The 20,764-nt window shown below is 43.2% G+C and overlaps 1 protein-coding gene across 4 annotated transcripts in view; it reads right to left on the bottom strand.

The window, feature by feature from the left end:
- Positions 1-20,764, bottom strand: part of ccdc141 (coiled-coil domain containing 141) — a 70,811-nt gene that overhangs the window by 5,935 nt on the left and 44,112 nt on the right. For all 4 annotated transcript variants that reach the window (XM_042002365.1, XM_042002366.1, XM_042002369.1 and 1 more), the window contains 11 exons: positions 20,419-20,577; positions 20,227-20,349; positions 14,715-14,921; positions 12,166-12,315; positions 11,936-12,085; positions 4,097-4,237; positions 3,780-3,968; positions 3,517-3,700; positions 1,566-1,678; positions 1,311-1,454; positions 1,119-1,222 (listed from right to left, as the gene is read on the bottom strand). In XM_042002365.1, the coding sequence (XP_041858299.1) occupies positions 1,119-1,222; positions 1,311-1,454; positions 1,566-1,678; positions 3,517-3,700; positions 3,780-3,968; positions 4,097-4,237; positions 11,936-12,085; positions 12,166-12,315; positions 14,715-14,921; positions 20,227-20,349; positions 20,419-20,577 (1,664 nt within the window). The remainder of the gene's footprint in view (positions 1-1,118; positions 1,223-1,310; positions 1,455-1,565; positions 1,679-3,516; positions 3,701-3,779; positions 3,969-4,096; positions 4,238-11,935; positions 12,086-12,165; positions 12,316-14,714; positions 14,922-20,226; positions 20,350-20,418; positions 20,578-20,764) is intronic.

Genomic DNA, 20,764 nt, shown 5'->3' with positions numbered 1-20,764 from the left:
ATTTTGGGATTGTCCATTTAATATAAAAACACTGGAGAGGTAATAATGCTTGGTTGTGGTTCTAATGAGAGCAGCAGTTGTTCAGCAATCAGACACTTGAAAGGTTGTTGCTCAGTCTCCACATCATGTGATTTGGCCTTTATTGATGTGATTTATTTGTTGTGCTTCTGTGTCCAGTTCTTTTAAAGTTTTGATTAAAATGTTGATAACAAAAGAAAAAGACATACAAATATGGCTTTTATGAAAACAGAATAAAATTAGTAGCATACAAACACTTAAAATCTAAATCAGGTAAACTAGGAGCACAGCATTATCACAGCATTCACTGTTGCTGCTCCCCAGCTGTGCAATAACCAGCACATTATAGAGGACCCGTCACTATCCACTTTTAAAACTCGTCCTAAAATTCAGTGTTTTTCTTTGGCTTTCAACCTCAGTGGAACTTAGTTTTTTAATTTGATTTTATTTGTTTTAATAGTTCTTATTATTTTGAATTTTAGTGTTCTGATGTCATGTTTATATATTTATGTCTGATGTTTTCACCTGTTTCTTATAGTTTTAAATATTGAGTTATGTGCAGCATTTTGGTTACTAACTGGTTAGTAACTGGTTGGTAACTGGTTAGTAACTGGTTAGTAACTGGTTGGTAACTGGTTGGTAACTGGTTAGTAACTGGTTGGTAACTGGTTAGTAACTGGTTAGTGACTGGTTGGTAACTGGTTAGTAACTGGTTGTAACTTTGTTCATTACTGGGAAAGAGAACGTTGAGAGAATGCTGTTATTTAGCATTTTCCTGACAAAATGTCATTAAACAATTCAAATATGTCTGATTAAATACATTCAGTTTCACTGATAATCTGGATCCTTTCCCTTTCCAAAGGGATTAATAAAGTATTTCTTCTTCTTCTAATTTCCCCTGAAATACAAATGGTTGGTGGCTGGTGAAAATTGTGATTGGCTGGTTACTCCAGGAATGATGATGCCACAGTGATGTCATCATTATTTACTGATTCATCTTGTGAATTTCTGGTTTTCGCTCAGGTTTGTATGTGAAAATGAAAAACAGGAAGGCAGAAAAAGTCAGAGGAGATGTCACATGATCAGAGTCTGGTACCAACCTGATCTCTGCGAGGCCTTCCCATCCTGACCTCCTCACCGGAGCCTCCTTCCCATGATGCTCGGCGGTCAGCTCGGGGGTGTGGCCTGTCTCTTTCAGCTCATACTGGCAACAAAATAAAATCAGACCAAATGAACAACTACATTTCTTCTTCTGAAGGTGGTCTCATATTGGAGGATATTTTTATTTTTACCATGTCAGCTGCTTCCCCTGTACTGCACTCGTCTTTCTCTTTCTTCTTTTCCTTCATCTTGTTCTCTTTCTCTTCCATCTCTTTCTCTCTCCTCTGCTCTCTCTGTTTTTCTTCTTCGTCATTCTGCCGTTTCAAACTCTCCAACTGAAAACACAGTGTTAAAGAACAAAACCACCCGTTGATACAAATAAATGAAATGATGAATAAAACGTCTGTTATCTGGACAGATTATTGATCCACATGATCAGATCTGACCTTCAGTTTGGCCTCCAGTTCAATCAGTCCATCACTCAGCTCTCTGATGGATGCCACCATCTCTGAGTGTTTATTGACTGTCTTCTCAGTGTAGTGCCGCCCCTCCTCCACCCCTGAAACACAGTTCATTTCATTTAGACCAGGGATGCCAAACATACGCCCCAGGGGCCAAAACCGGCGCACCAGAGGGTCCAGTCTCGGCGGCAGGATGAATGTGGTAAATATGAAAATAACAGAAGATTTTACATTACAGTCATTTAGCAGACGCTGTTCTCCAAAGCATGAAGGGTCTGGCCCTAGGACCCAACTGGTGTGTTAATATTCGCCTCGCTGTAATATGTTCCATGCAGGATTCGAACTCGGGTCCCCCACATGCCCACTAAGCTATCCTGCCGTTTAAACTGTAAAACTATAATAAAAGTAACTCTGATCTCTGATGTGTCCAGGTGAGGTTTGATGTTTTCTGTTTAAATGTAAAACATTTCAAAGGCAGGAGGAGAACTTGTCCCATGTTTTCTATCTTTCATCGATGTGACTAAAGTTTGTCTGATAAGGTGAGAAAGTTCAGGTGGTCAGGATTACTAAACACACAGAAATGTAGACGTAGCATTGGAACCTCACCTCTGAGTAAATGTGCTGAACAACTGATAGAACTCAGAAAAGGAAACACACTGGAACCAGGTGTGAAGAGGTCTGGACCACGTGTGAAGAGTTCTGGATGAGGTGTGAGAAGTTCTGGATGAGGTGTGAGGAGTTCTGGACCAGGTATGAGGAGTTCTAGATGAGGTATGAGGAGTCCTGGACCAGGTGTGAGGAGTTCTGAATGAGGTGTGAGGAGATCTGGACCAGGTGTGAGGAGTTCTGGATGAGGTGTGAGGAGTTTCAGATGAGGTATGAGGAGTTTTGGACCAGGTATGAGGAGTTCTGGATGAGGTATGAGGAGTTCTGGACCAGGTGTGAGGAGTTCTAGATGAGGTATGAGGAGTTCTGGACCAGGTATGAGGAGTTCTAGATGAGGTATGAGGAGTTCTGGACCAGGTGTGAGGAGTTCTGGATGAGGTGTGAGGAGATCTGGACCAGGTGTGAGGAGTTCTAGATGAGGTATGAGGAGTCCTGGACCAGGTGTGAGGAGTTCTGGACCAGGTGTGAGGAGTTCTAGATGAGGTATGAGGAGTTCTGGACCAGGTATGAGGAGTTCTAGATGAGGTATGAGGAGTTCTAGTCCAGGTGTGAGGATTTCTGGATGAGGTGTGAGGAGATCTGGACCAGGTGTGAGGAGTTCTAGATGAGGTATGAGGAGTTCTAGATGAGGTATGAGGAGTCCTGGACCAGGTGTGAGGAGTTCTGGATGAGGTGTGAGGAGATCTGGACCAGGTGTGAGGAGTTCTAGATGAGGTATGAGGAGTTCTAGATGAGGTATGAGGAGTCCTGGACCAGGTGTGAGGAGTTCTGGATGAGGTGTGAGGAGATCTGGACCAGGTGTGAGGAGTTCTGGATGAGGTGTGAGGCGTTTTAGATGAGGTATGAGGAGTTCTAGTCCAGGTGTGAGGAATTCTAGATGAGGTATGAGGAGATCTGGACCAGGTGTGAGGAGGTCTAGATGAGGTATGAGGAGTCCTGGACCAGGTGTGAGGAGTTCTGGATGAGATGTGAGGAGATCTGGACCAGGTGTGAGGAGTTCTGGATGAGGTGTGAGGCGTTTTAGATGAGGTATGAGGAGTTCTAGTCCAGGTGTGAGGAATTCTAGATGAGGTATGAGGAGATCTGGACCAGGTGTGAGGAGGTCTAGATGAGGTATGAGGAGTTCTGGATGAGATGTGAGGAATCCTAGATTAGGTATGGGGAGTTCTGGATCAGGTGTGAGGAGACCTGGACCAGGTGTGAGGAGTTTTAGATGAGGTATGAGGAGTTCTGGTCCAGGTGTGTGGTGTTCTGGACCAAATCCACCCACCGTGGAGCCGGACTGCCAGCTCTGAGATCTGACTGATCCTCTCTTCCTGCTGAGGAACCGTCGGCCACACGAACTTCTCAAACTGCCGGTAGAGGACGTTGACGGCTTCTGTGCTGCGACACTTGATGGAAAACTTCCTGACACGGGTGATGGTAGCACTGGCCTCCTCACACCAGAACTGGTACTGCAGAGCAGAGTAAACTGGTCAGATAGGTGCAAGGGTCCAGCAGGGACCAGGACCAGAACCAGAACAGCAGTGGTACCTCCTCCATGGCCTGCTGCAGCTTGCAGGTCATGTCCAGGGTCTTCTGGTGTTCACAGATGCCTCGTTCAAACTCTCCCATCTGTCTCTGCAGCTCATTGGTGGCATCCTCCACCTGCCGGGCCACGCCCCCGTCCTTCACCTCCGAGCCCAGCCGAGCAGTTACGTCGTGCACACGCTTCCTGAGCGCCTGCAGGACCAGACGAAGCAGGTTAACCTGGAATTTCAACACCTAATTATCTTCATGAGTCCGGCTCTGAGGGAGGCCAGACCTGATAGGTTAACTAAACCAAGACCATGCAGTGATGGACGTGGTACCTGCAGCTTCTCCTGGTACAGCTCCACCTGCTGCAGCTGGTTCCTGATGGCCTTCACGTTCCTCGTCCTGTCGTTCCTCTTCAGATAGTTAAACTTGGTGTTGCTGAAACGTTTCTTCACGTCCCTGAAAGAGTCACGAAGCTGAAAGAAAAAAAGACAGAAAATCCTGAAGTCCAGATCTGAGCTTTGCTCTTCCAGAGGTTCATCTTCTTCTTGACAGAACGAGAATACCAGACAACGTTCCTCCTCCTCCTCCTCCTCCTCCTCCTCCGAAGAAGAAGAAAGAGGCTCCTTAGTTTCATTGACAGCTTTAAAACATACCTCAAGTTCATCGGATTTATTTCACGGAGTCTGGAGAGAACGTTGAACATTTAATAGAAAACCTCAATAAGACAAAGTGACGAGCTGATGATGATGATGGAGGTCTTAGTCTGACAAAAGCAGACTGGAAGCAGAAACCAAGATGAGTCCCTGAGAGAGAAAACTTAAAGAACCTTTTCCTACTGAGGCCTTTGTATCGCAGACTGCTGAGACATCCTGTTCAGATACCTACTGTTGGCTATTTAAAGGAAAACTTGGGAAAACAACCAATCAGATTACAGGACCAGAACAACCGTTTACATAAAACCATCTATATGGCAAAATATCTTATTTTGAAACAAGGCCCTGGGATGGACAGGTGACCGGTCCAGGGGTACCTGCCTCTTGCCTGCTAATGTCTGGGGTAGGCTCCAGCCCCATGACCCTGAATTGGAGGACTAAGCAGAATAGAAGATGGATGGATTTTTAACCTCCATCTATCCATCCATCTTCTATGCTGCTTTCTTGTGAGGAAGCTGGAGTCCATCCCAGCGGTTAGCTGGTGGGAGGCAACCCTGGACCAGTCAGACCAGACTGCTGGACCAGTTTATCACTGAGATTGTCACTGTCCACACACAGGCTGGTGCACCGCATATTTTCATTTATAAATCACTCATTTTCTTACTAGCTGTGTAAGTAACGGCCTGCATGTCATCTACACAGAGTAAGTTCCTGCAGGACGTACAGGACGCAGTACGAAGCTCCTCATGGTGGGAAAAAGATGACCTGAAGCCTTAAAAGAAAGACAATAGTTCCTGTTCCTGTTCTTCATGTTTTATTGTTTCTGTCTTTTTTTATTTTATTTATTTATTTATTTGTTATTTTGTGTATGTTTTAGTTTTCATGTAATTACGATGTTATTGTTTAACATGTGGTACTTTTCTCTGTATATTTAAAACACTCTTGGAAATTAGATGTCGTGTCTCACTGAGAGTTTAATGTATATAAAACATAAAATAAAAACATTAAAAATTACAACAAAATTAAAAACATTAAAGAGGAAGAGCTTCTTTAAATGGACGAGATAACACTCCCCATTTTAGCAGTTATTTTGTAAGACGTGTATTCTCTGTTAGTCTGTCGTCATGTTTAGAAGAAGACAAACCGGTTATTACTGATGTCATGATAAGAACCAACAACCATGATGCACCTAAACAACAGTCTGCAGCAAGACACAAAACACACATAAATGAAGTTAAAAAGGGTTTAAAAAGTTCATTCTGACAAGGTAAATGGAAGATAAAAATAGCTAAAGATATGGGATACTTCAAGTGGCCATGGATATTTATGTAGTCTATATACACACACACACACACACACACACACACGCTCGTCATAAAATGAGCTACCATGAAAAAGTTGATTTATTTTCAGTAATTTTTCAGTTTTCACTAGTTGTCGGTTATAATCATCAATATTAAAAGAAATAAACATTTAAATATGTCAGTCTGTGAGGAATGAATGTCGACATTATACAAGTTTCACTTTTTGAATGGAATTACTGAAATAAATCTCTCTCTCTCTCTCTCTCTCTCTATATATATATATATATATATATATATATATATATATATATATATAATGTAGTATGTGGATATTATGTAGTATTAGATATATATATAAACCATAATGAGTGGAAAGGGGCGGGACCTCCCAGTCCTTTATATTATGATTTGATGATGCAACAATTATTATTATTATTATTTCTTTTTTATTATTTTCTTTTTGTATATAGTTTCTCTTTTATTACTTCATTCATTATCAATAAAAAATGCATTCACTCAAAACCAGCAGAGTCAGTTTCACCCAGTGGACCACAGATCAGAACTTAACATGTGAGACTGTTCGGTCCATGATGGCGCAGGTAGAGAGGACAGTCTGTGGAATCAAACCAGCAACCTACGTTTCAGCATCAGTGAAGCTGATCATCACTCAGATGTTTAGGAGCCTCTGTGCTGTTACATCTGGGTCAGAACCATCCTGACCAGAACCCAGACAGAACCATCCTTCTGGTCTGAACCGTCCTGTATAGGTTCTGGTCTGAAAGGTCCTGTCCGGGTTCTGGTTAGCCTGTTGTTGATCTGCCTGCATGCAGACAGAGCTTTGATCCAGTTATTTTTAGAGCAGTTCTGTGGTGTCGGGTGTCTGATCTGTCAGCTGCGGACAGCTGAGGAGACGTCCGTCCACCGAGACAGCGTCCTCCGTCTGAACGAATTTAAACTGGAGGGTCGGACTGCCGGGGCTGAGGCCGGTGGAAATCCAGTCAGAGGAAGGAAATAACAAAGGTCACAGCAGGGGGGAGATACCTGAACGCAACATCCGGACAAACCATAGACTGTGTCTAAAAGATGGGCGGAGCCTCCATGACATCAACCATAGGTTTCTGAAGAGATGAAATGAAGCTCATTGGGTGTTCCCACATCACCATCTTGGTAGTTAGATTAGATTAGATTAAACTTTATTGATTCAGGTGTTACAGATTGTTGTAGAGTCTGACAGGAGCGTCACGCATGTCGTCATTCCCGGAAAATACAAAAATGGGCAAAGAGGTGGAGCTGAGAAGGGGACTGTGACGGTGGGGGTGGATGATTGACATCCATCAAACTCCGAGCTGCCTGTAACTAAGAGCTAACCGAGCTAACCCAGAGCTAACAGTAGCTAACCAGCTAACGGGGGTAGGTGGGCTAATGCTAAGGGGCGCTGTTAGCCGGTTAAAAACCACGTTTGAGCTGCACTCTCCCTTCTTTCTGCAGATATTGGAGACCTGTCAATCAAAAGGACACGCCCTTAATTATGCCGAATTTAAAGATTAAATAACATCCAAACGGATGAGTTAGAAAGAAATTCACCCCCCTCACAGTTGTCATGAAGGTAAACTTGACCTTTTAATCCTAAAATGGATTTTTGTACCAGACTTTAAATATGTTTATTTCTGCTGTGAAGTTGGTCTTTTTAACATGGGAGTCTATGGGGATTTGCTCTGCTTTGAAGCCCCTAGTGGACGAGGGGGGAACTGCAGATTTTTTGCGCTTCCGGATAGGCTTCACATTTTACAAGCAGAGGTGGCTGCTTCGGACATACTGAAGTACCGGGAAGAGTCATGAGCTTCATTAATGGTTGTAGACTCATGGAATCATCAGAAATTAACCTCAAACTGTTTAAAAGTACCATGAAGGGACCCAAGAACATCATTCCTTCCTGGTTCTGATGGAGGTTTTCCTTCCTGGTTCTGGTTCTGATGGAGGTTTTCCTTCCTGCTTCTGGTCCTGATGGAAGTTTTCCTTCCTGGTTCTGGTTCTGATGGAGGAATTCTTCCTGGTTCTGGTCCTGATGGAGGCTCTCTTTCCTGGTTAGGTAGTCAGGAGGAACCTCTGATCTAACCTCGGTCTTCATGTTCAGATCAAACATGTTGGTAACTCTGATTTTATCTCTAAGACCAGCTGGTTCCTGACAACCTTTTTTCAGGTTCTGGACCTGGACTCAGCTGGATTCATCCATCTCAGACTTTGTGACCTGGTATGTTCCTCCTCCGCCTCGGACAGAGCCCAGTTATCGGGTCCCATCCTGGACTTTTCCTATCAGAACCAACATCTTAAGGAGCTCAGCTTGTCTAAACGAGAAAACTTTTACACTAATAACATGTTTTAGTATTAATAATCTAACTTCAGTCTAATGAGACAGAATTCTCAGTTCAGCATCAGGACGTCCAGTAATGACGACGTGCTCATGGTTTTTATGAATGTTTCATATAATCTGCTGGGCGGCTCCTCATGGCAGCCATCTTATGATCATGTGACATAAACTCGACTTGAACCAGAGTAACATGTTTTCATGGATCGGCCTCCTCAGAGGAATCTGGTCTGAACTCTCCTGGTGCTGCTTCAGAAGGAAGCTCCAGGTCCAGTCTGCTTTGTGGACTCCAGCAAAACCTAAAAGTGTCCTGCTGATCCGGTTTATATTTAGACCAGAGCAGCTGCAGCAGGTCAGCGATGATGGGCCAACACAAAACTGCCAGACCTCCAACACGGCTCACACTTTTCTGCAGGAAATCATCAATAACCACGGAAATGAGACTAAAATCAGACCTTTAGCCTGTTGTAAGCCCCGCCCACCAAATCAAGGCACCACCCACTTGACCAGTATGTGTAGGGCCACCTGAAGACGTTTCATAAAAACCCAGAATAGATTCCACCACCAAATCCCCCCACCCCCATCTCCATGTGACACATAAAAACACAGACATGAGATTGGCTGATCTAAACTGCTCTGGACCGATCTGGACTGATCTGGAATAATTTGGACTAATCTGGACTGATCTGGACTGATCTGGACCAATCTGGACTAATCTGGACTAATCTGAACCCATCTGGACTAATCTGGACTAATCTGAACTAATCGGTACCGATCTGGACTAACCTGGACCGATCGTGACTAATCTGGACCAATCTGGACCCATCTGGACCGATCTGGACTAATCTGGACTGATCTGGCCCGATCTGGACTAATCTGGACCAATCTGGACCAATCTGGACCCATCTGGACTGATCTGGACCGAACTGGACTAATCTGGACTGATCTGGCCCGATCTGGACTAATCTGGACTAATCTGGACCAATATGGACCCATCTGGACTGATCTGGACCGAACTGGACTAATCTGGACTGATCTGGACCGATCTGGACCCATCTGGACTAATCTGGACTGATGTGAATTAGTATAACTGAACTCCGTGGGTGGGAACCTTTGTCCAGGAGGCTGATAAAGAAACTTGAAGTTTTATTAACACGTCGTCTAGATGTGAAACTCTGGTGGATTATTGATGACAGGAGGCCACTATGGAGACCAGGTGAACTGGTTTCTGGGAGGTCTGGAGCTGGACGTGCAGAGACCAAAGGCCTGTACTACGAAGCTGGATTTTCTCTTATCGGGGCAACTTCAGGGTTAACTCTGGGTTTTCTGGTTCACTTCTTACCAAGCTGGCTAACCGGCTCCAGAGCAGCTTATGTTCTGGATACGAGATCAGCGAGTAGAAAAGCTCCACCTCCCGACCAATCAGATCTCATGAAAAATGGCCCGCCCATTTTTAGAAGGTCCCGTTGGCGTTGGTGCATGGATAGTAAAGGAGGACATAGGAGTAAAGAGTTTAGGGACAGATCCAACCCGTTGGACTTTCCTGATGACATTCTGCAGCAAAGGTGGAGATTTTCAGCGAATGGGCTGAGAACCACGTCAGCTGTTGGAGCCAACGGCAGCAAACGTGACCCGTCGTAGTCGAGCTCTTACTTACAGACATGAACTGTGCTCCTTTCATCCATACAGCAGGTACAGTAATAAAGCCTGGCCACCGACCGCTCTGAATTATGTTTTTATTTCTTCTTTACTTGCTCCCAAGTCCTTTCAGCTCCACCGGGGTTGCTTCTGACATGGAGGTTAATAATAGAGATAATTCTTTTTCACACGTAAGCACAGAAGCATTGAGTTATGGAACATACGACTATCCGTACCTTCATTGTGGAGGAATTGATATCCCAACATACAACGCGCTCACATGGGATCCTTTAAAGAACTGGGAAATATGACGTAAATTAAGCATTCCCAGGAATGTTGGTGCTGTAATACAGGGATCTGAGTTTTTATTTTTACCAATTAATTAATATTAACATCTGACAAACTTATGCGTTAACGGAGTCGGAATTTTCTGCCAGGATTCCTTCTGGCTTTTGCTGCAGCAACTGTGCTGCTTTTAGCCTGAATTCTATGTTTAAATTCTTTGTATTTTTGAAGAATAATAATCTGCTCCTCCACGGTAAAAAACGGCTCTGCAGGTTCGTCCATGTTTGCGATTGTTCAGAACCTCCGAACACCACCCTTTTATGTGAACGCCCACTAATCTTAACTGGAAAACCCTGGGTGGAGTTACCGAGTTGAAAACCAGCTTCCTAGTACAACTTATCCAGATCCTGCATGTCTGGGTAAGTCAACCAGGCAACAGAGAGAAATCCAGGGCATGTTAATCCCGCTTCGTAGTGCAGGCCTCGGGTGAACTGGTTTCCAGGAGGTCTGGATCATCGAGAAGACGAGATGATGTTTTGATTGATTCTTTCTAAATAACTCAGTTTGATTCATTATGACAGTACAGAAGCTAAAAGAAACTAAACAAGAGAAACTTTGAGACATTTTAGTTTGCATGATGGAAAATAAAGTTTATCTACTGGATCGTTGACACGCTTACTGATCAGCTGAACTTCCTCTGTTGGCTTTAAACTTCTGAATTTAGCTTTCTGTTTTTTGTCTCATCATTTTACATTTCATATCAAATATTCTGGGTCATACTTTTACTCTATGTTCTGATAATTCTTTTAGTTTTTAATCAGAAGTGAACTTTCATCACCTTAGAGAAGAAGTTTCAGCATGGAGGATGTTCTGGATGTTTGAGTTTTACTCTGTTAGCTCTGGTTTCTCTGCTATAATCCGCCATGTTTGCATCATGCTTGTTTGGTCCTGATGTTCATCAGCCCGCATCGTCCTGGTTGGACATGTGGACATGTGGACATGTGGACATCAGGTTCAATGTGAACAAAAACAAATTAACGATCAAATTTATTAATTCTGCTTCATTTCAGATTTTATGGATGATGGAAAAACAAATTAATTTATCAAGAACAATCAGTGCAGTCTCTTTAAAAGGAAATAATAATAATAATAATAATATAATAATAATAATAATAATAATATAATAATATAATAATAATAATATAATAATAATAATAATAATAATAATAATAATAATAATAATAATATAATAATAATAATAATAATATAATAATAATAATAATAATAATAATAAAATAATAATAATAATAATAATAATATAATAATAATAATAATAATAATAAAAATATAATAATAATAATAATAATATAATAATAATAATAATATAATAATAATAATAATAATATAATAATAATAATATAATAATAATAATATAATAATAACGATAATAATAATAATATAATAATAATAATAATAATAATAATAATATAATAATAAGAATAATAATAATAATAATAATAATATAATAATAATAATATAATAATAATAATAATAATAATAATAATGTGGAGAAGCGTGCGCTCTCTGCTGAATTTACTGAACAACTCATCTGTTGGTAGAAAACTGAATCAAATTTCAGGAGTTTTTAGACGTTCGTTATGTTTGATGAATGAATCAGAAATAAAATAATCAAAAATATAAATCATGATAATAAAAATTTAAGATAAAAGTTTTCCACTTTTAACTAGAATCTCAGTATTTTTTCTCTTTGTCTCATCGTCTTGACAAACAGTCACCACCTGCTTGTTAACCAGCCAATCACACGGCAGCATGTAGACGTGGTGAAGACACCTCGCTGAAGTTCAAACTGAGCATCAGGATGAGGAAGAAATGGGATTTACGTGACTTTGAACTCTCCATCCTTACCTGGCCGACGTCTCCAAGCAGCAGTCGGATCAGCTGTTCTCTTCGCTGCTTCTCTTCATGTCGAGCAGCTTCGTTCAGCCACGACCTGCAGAGAGAGTCCAGAGATCCGAACCAAGCCTCCAGCTGCTCCACCTGGAAACCGGTCCGACCCTGACGGAGAGGAAGAAGAGCGGGTTCTGGTAAAGGAGGAGGAGGGAAACCCAACATGCGTCAGTGTGTTTCATTCTTACACTCTGAGCAACAGCAGCACAGACGTCCGACTTCAGCATGGAAGCAGTTTCTAGCAGGTTCTGGATCTGCTGCTGTGTATCAGTGGATCCAGATGACCCCGTGGAACCAGCTGAAGAACTGCTGGGTTCTGACTGCAGCAGAACCTCCAACTGGACCCAGAAAACAAACAAAACAACAAACTTCTTTTGAACTGATCTTTGTCTGTCTGTTGGATCAGAAGCTTTTCAACTACTGAGAAGTTCTCCCAGAACTTTTCACGCATCAGGTGAACCGATGTTCTGCACACGCTCAGATGAAACAGACAAGAGAATAAACACTGAGTTACGAACGATACAGACACACATCAACAGGAAATACATCATCATCGTCCGTGTAAATATGCAAGACAATGTATAGGAAAAGAAACTCTCTAAATTAAAAACTGTGGCAAATAAACAAGTTTTCAGGTGTGATTTAGCAGAACTCAGGTGTAGATCAGACTTCAAGGGTCTGGAGAACCTGGGTTCAAGTCCTGGGCTGGCAACTACCCAGGCCCCTTAGCAGCAGCCCCGGAGCACTAACCCAAGCTACCCCACCACGAAGACGACTCCAGCCCCACCCAAAGGGCACCATGCCCCGGGGGACACCCCAGACGGGCCAGAGGACAGTGAGCCCCAAGAATCCCCCCCAACCCAGCACCAACCTAGTGCAGCCACCCCGGGTCCCGGCCCCTGGGGCAACCATCTCCCCTTGCTCGCCCCCGGCCACACCCAGGTGGAACAGGGGTGTGAGAGGTCCCCATTACCCTCACCCTCCCCGCTCCTGACTGTTTATGTAGTGTGTGTTGTTTTCAATCAAAATTGAGGGGCAGTGACCGCAATGTGCTGGGAGCCGGGAGCCCGACATGCACCACATGACACGCCCCCCAGGTGTTTGTTTGTTGTGTTTCCTGTGCAATTAAAACTGAGAGGTGAGTCGCCACTGGGTGCATCTGAGGAGACCACTGAAGGGCCCCCTCCACTCAACCCCGCATGGCGTGCACGCCTCCCAAATCCTTACATATGTGTGTGTGTGTGTGTGTGTGTGAGAGAGAGAGAGAGAGAGAGAGAGACAGAGAGAGCGGGAAATAAGAGGGGTCTGGGGATGTAAGTCCAGAGAGAAGCAAACTTCCCTCTGGATGTTGAGCCTCTAGTGGCATTAGGCACCCCCACTCCCTGGGAGGTCCCCCAGGGCAAGACAGGCCAGGAGAGGCCACCCCCCATGACCGGGCCATACAGGGACTGCAGCCAATGAGCCACCCATGACCCCAGAAGGTACCCAGCCCCCACATGCCTAACAGGGAATGAGAGGATGGGGAGGAGGACAGCAGCAGAGCCCAGAACCACGGCACACCCCCCCAGGCCTCCCCAGCCCCCCCCCAAGCACACACAGAAACACATGCACACACCTATATCCTTGCGCACTCCCACTCATCCTAACACACAAACACACCTCCTCACCCCCACCCACACAGTATAAACACTCACACAGCATACAACCCTCCCAATCTCACTCCCCAGACCCTCTCCCTCCTGCCATGCCCTGTGGGAGACATCCCCGGCGGACCAGAGAACGGCAAGCCCCAGATCCGGCCCCCACCACCATCCCCAGCCACCCCCCATCACCTCCCACCCAGATGCAGCTGGCCGGGCATCCCCCAAGATCAGCAGCCCCTCATCAGTGCAGCCGCCCCGGGTTTTTCTAAATCATGCTGACTCATCAGTCCACTTATCCTAGATCTGTTCTTTAGGTGGTAAAGGCTGATCTAGTTCCTGCTTTAATATGGATGTAAAAATTTAGCCCAGAGATTTCTGGATTGATCTGCTGATTTTAACGTTGCTGACTGAAACTGGACTCATCTTTTGATGCTCATCCTTGTTTTCAGAACGATAATTCCAGATTTATCTTTATTTATCTGAAGAAAACTTTGGAACATCCAATTATTGATTTGACCGAGACATGAATTGAAAGTTTTTCTGGGACCAGATTCCTCTGGTGATATAGAGCGGAGTGTCATCAGCATAATTCTGATCAGATGTTTAGTTTGTTTCCATCATCTGAGCTGGTGGTCTGAGATGCTGAATAGGGGGCCAAACATGAAGCCTTGGGGGACTCCACATGACATCTTAGTTTGAGTAGATCTGGTGTAAAGGTGGAGATGTGATGAGGATGTACTCCTCAAAAATTTCCCCTTCGTGACTTACATTTTCATTAATTTTTGGGCTGATATGAATTTAAAATTTAACAATTAATAATCTTGAATTGAATTTTGTTTAAAGTCAGACTGAATCTAGGCTGATATTTTTAAATCTTTTCTGTGACCTGCAGTTGAATCTCCATCTTCATCTGGTCTTAAATATCCAGTTTTTATTTTCCTGTTAAACACCAGTCAATTCTCTGAAATGTCGGAGAACCAGAAGTTCTGATCATCAGCAAACTGATCCAGAGAGCTGCTGGTTGGCTGACTGGCTGGAGAAAGGAAGAGGAAGATGAAGATAAACTCTGACCCAGTTGGAGATGGACTCCTCACCTGTTTGGCTGTGAGGTGGAAGCTGCTGCTCAGGTCTAGGATGGACTCACTCTGCTGGATCTTCTCTGTCATGGTCTTCTGGAGCTTCAGCAGCTCCATCAGATCTTCCTCCTTCACTGTTCCTCTCTCCTCCTCCTCCAGCTGGTCCTGAACTCCTCTCAGAACTTCCCAGGTCTTTGCCACATTCTCCACCTCAGCATCCAGTCGCTGTAGAGAAGAAAGCATAGGAACCGTTACAGTAAAACTTTGGTTCGGAACCCAGAGGTTCTGGTTCCTTCCATCCAGACCCAGTTCAGCCCAACAGTCCCAAATGTCTAAATACAACAGTAAGTGAAAGTTGCCCAAGTTGTCCCAACTGTCCTCAGTTTCAAGAGGATTAACCCACCAAGTCCAGCAGGGTCCAGAGACCCAGTACTCATAGTGGATTGGACCATCCAGACCTCTAGACACCTCCGACCCATGGACCAGTCATCTGGAACTGGTCCACAGCTCCCAGTCTAGTCCCAGTAATCCCAACAGGACCCACATCACCCAGAGACCCCAAAGACCGACAGTCCCACTTTCCCCAGTCATCCCAAACGGTTCTGAACTACTTACATATTCTACAGGTCAAAGTCCACCATCCCAACTCAGTCCAGCAGCTTTAAAACATCATATCAGTCCCATCTAGGCAAGGCAAGGCAAGGCAGTTTATTTGTATAGCACATTTCATGTACAGGACAATTCAAAGTGCTTTACATAAAACAAAGACATTACAGATATTTAGAATAGTAAAAGGCATCAACACATAATCAACACATAATCACAATAAAATAATAAATTACATTAAAATGATTAAAAGCAAGATAAGTTAAAAAAAAAGTTACCGTGCAGATTTCATGCATAGGCGCTTGAGAAAAGAAAAGTTTTTAACCTGGATTTAAAAATGTCTACATTTGGGGAAAGTTTAATCTCCACTGGCAGTTTGTTCCATTTGTTTGCAGCATAACAGCTAAATGCTGCTTCTCCATGTTTAGTCTGGACTCTGGTCTGGACTAGTTGACCAGAGTCTTTGGATCTAAGAGCTCTGCTAGGTTTATATTCTCTGAACATATCACAGATGTATTCTGGGCCTAAACCGTTCTGGGATTTGTAAATGATCAGAAGGGTTTTAAAATCTATTCTGTGACTGACTGGAAGCCAGTGTAAAGATTTTAAAACTGGTGTGATGTGTTCAGATCTCTTAGTCCTGGTTAAAACTCTAGCAGCAGCGTTCTGGATGAGCTGCAGATGTTTAATGCTCTTTTTAGGAAGTCCTGTTAAAAGACCATTACAGTAATCCAGTCTACTGGAGATGAATGCATGGATGAGTTTCTCTTGGTCTTTCTGGGAGACTAAACTTTTAATTCTGTTGATGTTTCTGAGCTGGTAAAAAGCTGTCTTAGTGACAGCTTTGATATGGCTGCTGAAAGTCAGATCTGAGTCTATCAACACTCCCAGGTTACGAACTTGGTTGGTAATTTTAAGAGCCCGAGTCTCCAGGTGTTTGCCAATGCTGACCCTCTTCTCTTTGCTACCAAACAGAATAATCTCAGTTTTGTCTTCATTTAATTGTAGGAAATTCTCCCTCATCCAGGTGTTTATTTGCTCCAGACACTGACACATTACGTCTATTGGACTGCAGTCATCTGGTGACAGAGACACATAAAGTTGTGTATCATCTGCATAACTTTGATAACTAATGCTATAGTTTTGTAATATTTTACCCAAAGGGAGCATATACAAGTTGAACAGAAGAGGTCCAAGGACTGACCCCTGGGGGACTCCACAAGTCATGGCCACTCGCTCGGATTCATAGCTGCCGATCGTAACAAAATAACTCCGGCCTTCTAAATAGGACCTGAACCAGTTAAGGACCGCTCCAGAAAGTCCAACCCAGTTTTCCAGCCTGTGCAACAGGATTCTGTGATCTACAGTATCAAACGCAGCACTGAGATCCAACAGAACCAGGACTGATACTTGACCAGAATCGGTATTCAACCTAATGTCATTTAACACTTTGACCAGAGCTGTTTCAGGGCTGTGATGAGGTCGGAAGCTGGACTGAAATTTATCAAGATTTCCACTTTCATTTAAAAAGTCATGAAGCTGGTGAAATACAACTTTTTCAATAATCTTGGAAATAAAAGAGAGGTTAGAGACAGGTCTATAGTTGTTCATTATAGAGGCGTCTAGAGTCCTTTTCTTTAGGAGTGGCTTAATAGCAGCTATCTTTAGTGACTTGGGAAAAATGCCTGATGCCAGCGAGCTGTTAACTATCAGTAGGAGATCACTTTCTACTGAGGTAAAAACTGTTTTTAAAAAGTCGGATGGTATCATGTCCAGAGTTCATGTTGTTGATTTCAAATGCCAAACTGTTTCTTGTAGGACTTTTAAATTCACCATTTTAAATTGTGACATGACATCAGAATTATTTCCGGGTTTTAGACACAGACTAATTTTCTTGTTTGACTGTGTGGAATTAATATTTTGCCTAATTGTTTTAATTTTTTGGCTAAAAAAGTTTGCAAATTGGTTGCATTTCTCAGTGGAAAGGAGCTCTGGGCTTATCTGTTTAGGAGGATTTGTAAGTTTTTCAATCATAGCAAACAGAGTGCGAGAATTGTTGACATTCCTGTTAATCATTTCAGATAAATGCAGCTCTCTGGCCTTGCACAACTCATTGTTATAGTTACGCAGGCTTTGTTTGTACAGCTCATAGTAAATTTGAAGTTTATTTTTCCGCCATTTCCGCTCAGTTTTTCTGCATTCTCTTTTTAGGCTGGTAACCACAGTGGTGTTTCTCCATGGTGTTTTCTGTTTGATCAAAGTTGCTCTTGATTCTTATCGGTGCAACAGCATCCATTACATTCAAGATTTTCAGATTGAAATTATCCAGGAGTCTATCAACTGACTCTGCACTGGTTGTTGGTAACATAGCTATGGCCTCCACAAACTTAGCACTTGTTCTTTCATTAATGTACCTCTTCCTAACGGAGAAGCAGGTTGGTTGAACATTCTGAGTGATCAGTAAATCAAACAAAATACAAAAATGGTCAGACAAGGCCAAGTCAGTGACCGCAACAGAAGAAATATCAACACCCTTTGAAATAACCAGGTCCAGAATGTGACCTCGAATGTGGGTCGGTTGTTTAACATGTTGCCACAAACCAAACATGTCCAATATGGAACAAAATTCCTTGACATTACCATCCGTCATGTTATCTATGTGAATGTTAAAATCCCCAGTTAAGATGAAATGGTTAAAATCAGTAGAGATAACCGACAATAATTCAGAAAATTCATCAATAAAATTTACACAGTGTCCTGGACGTCTGTAGATGATTAGAAATAGGATTTTAGGAATGCCCCTTAAAATAAAACTAAGATATTCAAAAGAAGTAAAATCACCAAATGACATTTCTTTACACTGGAATGAATCTTTAAATAAGGCAGCTTCTCCTCCCCCTTTCCTCCCGTTTCGACATTTATTCATGAAACTAAAATGAGGGGGTGCTGTTTCATTAAGAACTGTAGCACTTGTGTCTTCTGTTAACCATGTTTCTGTCAGAAAAAGAAAATCTAAACTGTGAGAAATGATGAAGTCATTAACTAACAGTGACTTGTTGGACAGAGATCTAACATTTAGTACAGCTAGCTTTATGAAGTTTACACTGGTCTCTGTTGTATTCTGAGTTATACAAGGTACAGTTAACAGATTAGATCGATTCACCCCACAAGCTGACCGTGTTCGATTCCTTATTTTACTAACACAGGAATCCTACTGGGTCCAGGCTTGATCTCAGAACAGCTGTCAGTAGTAGCAAAACTACAGCAAGGACCCTGAACACATCATGGCATGTTATCTTTGTTGTGAATTCTGCTGCTCTGGGAACCTCCTCCCATGCCCTGCTCGGTCAGGACAGATGATCTAATAGGAGGATGAGGAGGGGGAGGGGGGGGAGCCCTGTATTTCTTGGTAGATGGTGGTCGCTGGGGTTCAGACATGGATAGAGACATCCTTTTAAGACCTTGGGTGATGTGGAGAAGAGGGTCTGGTGAGGGGGGAGAGCTGGCAGTTGATCGCTTCTCTGCTGTGTCCTTCGCTCTTATCTGTACATCATGTTTGGGTTTGCCGTCCCAACAGCATGACGCAAGTGTGCACCAAGTAATCTGCATCCAGTTAGATTTGGATGCACACCATCAGGTCTGAATCGCTCCTTACAGTTCCAAAAGATATTGAAGTTATCAATGAACTTTATCCCATGGGTGATACATGCGTTTGATAACCATGTGTTCAGGCTGAAAAGTTCAATTCCTTTACCCGCTGTAGGAATGGGTCCTGAAATGTAAACATGGTGTGCTCCCAACTGACACAGTCTCTCCAACAGCAGAGAAAAATCTTTTTTCAGGATCTCAGAGCCAATTTTCCTCCTCAGAATATCAAAAGACCCTGTGTGGACAATAATCTTCATACCATCTGGATGTGAAGACAGAATGGTCGGCAACATCTCTGTCAGTTCCCTGACTGATGTATCAAAAAGTGTTAAATTTTCCGTCTTTGCCATCCTGACATGCTGTGTTATAGAGTCCCCAATCAGAATTGTGTCTATTTGTTTTTGTGTGGAGGTGCCGATAGCTTCTCTAGTCCTCCTGTTTGTGGGATTTTGGCCTCTCCTCCTGGTCTGGTTAGCCCTGGGCTGAGTTTTAGGGCTATTTCTTGAATTTTGATAAATCCTTGCATTACATTCATCATCATTCATTTTAATATGACTCAACACATCATATTTATTATGCAGTGAGACTTCAGGTGGTGGAGTGAGTGCTGGAGCTTTAAATTTCCTGCTGGATTTACCTCTGCGACGAACAACATCAGACCAGGTTCTGGCCGGGGTTGATGACTTTGGTCTGGCACCAACAGTGTTCCAGTAGGAGGGATCAGTCTGATGGTCCGGTTTGGGATTTTCCTCAGCTATTCCAATGTCATTTGAACACATCCAGGGAAGTGTATCAGCCAGGTCTGTAGCGGGAGGCTCCACATTCGACATGCCTTCGCGTATGAAGATGTGACTCAATCCATTTGACAACTCAGTAGCATGTACAGAAGCTACTACAGAGTCAATAAATTCTTCATTCACACGAATGTCTTGCAGTGTTTCAATCCTCTTCTCCAGCTGTGTTATCCTCAAAGAAAGTTGCTCACACTCAGTGCAGCTCACTGATACTGCAGGGTTAGGAGACATCGTTCCACTAGTTCTCCGATGGAAATCAACTAAATTTATCAAAAAATATATTCGTTCCAGTGATTTATAAGTCACCAGGAGTCCTTGTTCCTAAATTTCTTGCCGGTAAAGATAAGAAAAAAGAAGAAAAAAAGAAGAAAAATGCAAGCAGAAAGGAGAGCAGAGCAGGAAGCGTCCGCACGGCAGCAAAAGCAGGAAGCATCTAGAACCTAAAAACCCAGAACCCAGACTGTGTCTGCCCCGACACTCACCCTGAAATGAGGCCTGGCCTGTCTGAAGTGGTCTAGCAACCTGAAGGTCTGCAGGTCCGAACCCAGATCCATCAGAGTACAGGAGTCCAACAGATCAGCGACACAGTTCAGGTCCTGATGGGTCTGAGAACACACACATCACATAGCGATCTTTCTCCTCCTCCTCCTCCTCCTGAAGTGTGCTCATCGTACCTTCATCAGTCTCTCCTGGTACCTCCTCCAGAACTTCATGTCCTGGTTCTGATGGTGAGCCTGCATCTCCTTCATTTCCTCTTTGGTTTTGTTGAGTCTTTGCAATGTCTGCTGTACCACCAACAGAACCAAGTCCAGGTTCAGCCCCGATCCCAGGACCTGGTAGACATGAATTCATCTCAGTCAGGATCATGTCTTGCTAATCCTGATTATCAGCATTCATCTTCTCGCTTAATCCAGAAATATAGTCCAAAGTTCCCGTCTGTCCTCCTCGTCTTATCTGATCTTCTTTCAGGTGGTTCTGTGCCTGATTCTGGTTTTGGAGTGGTTGTGCACCGAAGTTCGG

Source organism: Melanotaenia boesemani, chromosome 12 (assembly GCF_017639745.1).
Source record: "Melanotaenia boesemani isolate fMelBoe1 chromosome 12, fMelBoe1.pri, whole genome shotgun sequence".
Taxonomy (NCBI): Eukaryota; Metazoa; Chordata; class Actinopteri; order Atheriniformes; family Melanotaeniidae; genus Melanotaenia; species Melanotaenia boesemani.
The sequence above is the reverse complement of the archived record's forward strand: the minus strand, read 5'-3'. Positions and strand labels throughout refer to the sequence as shown.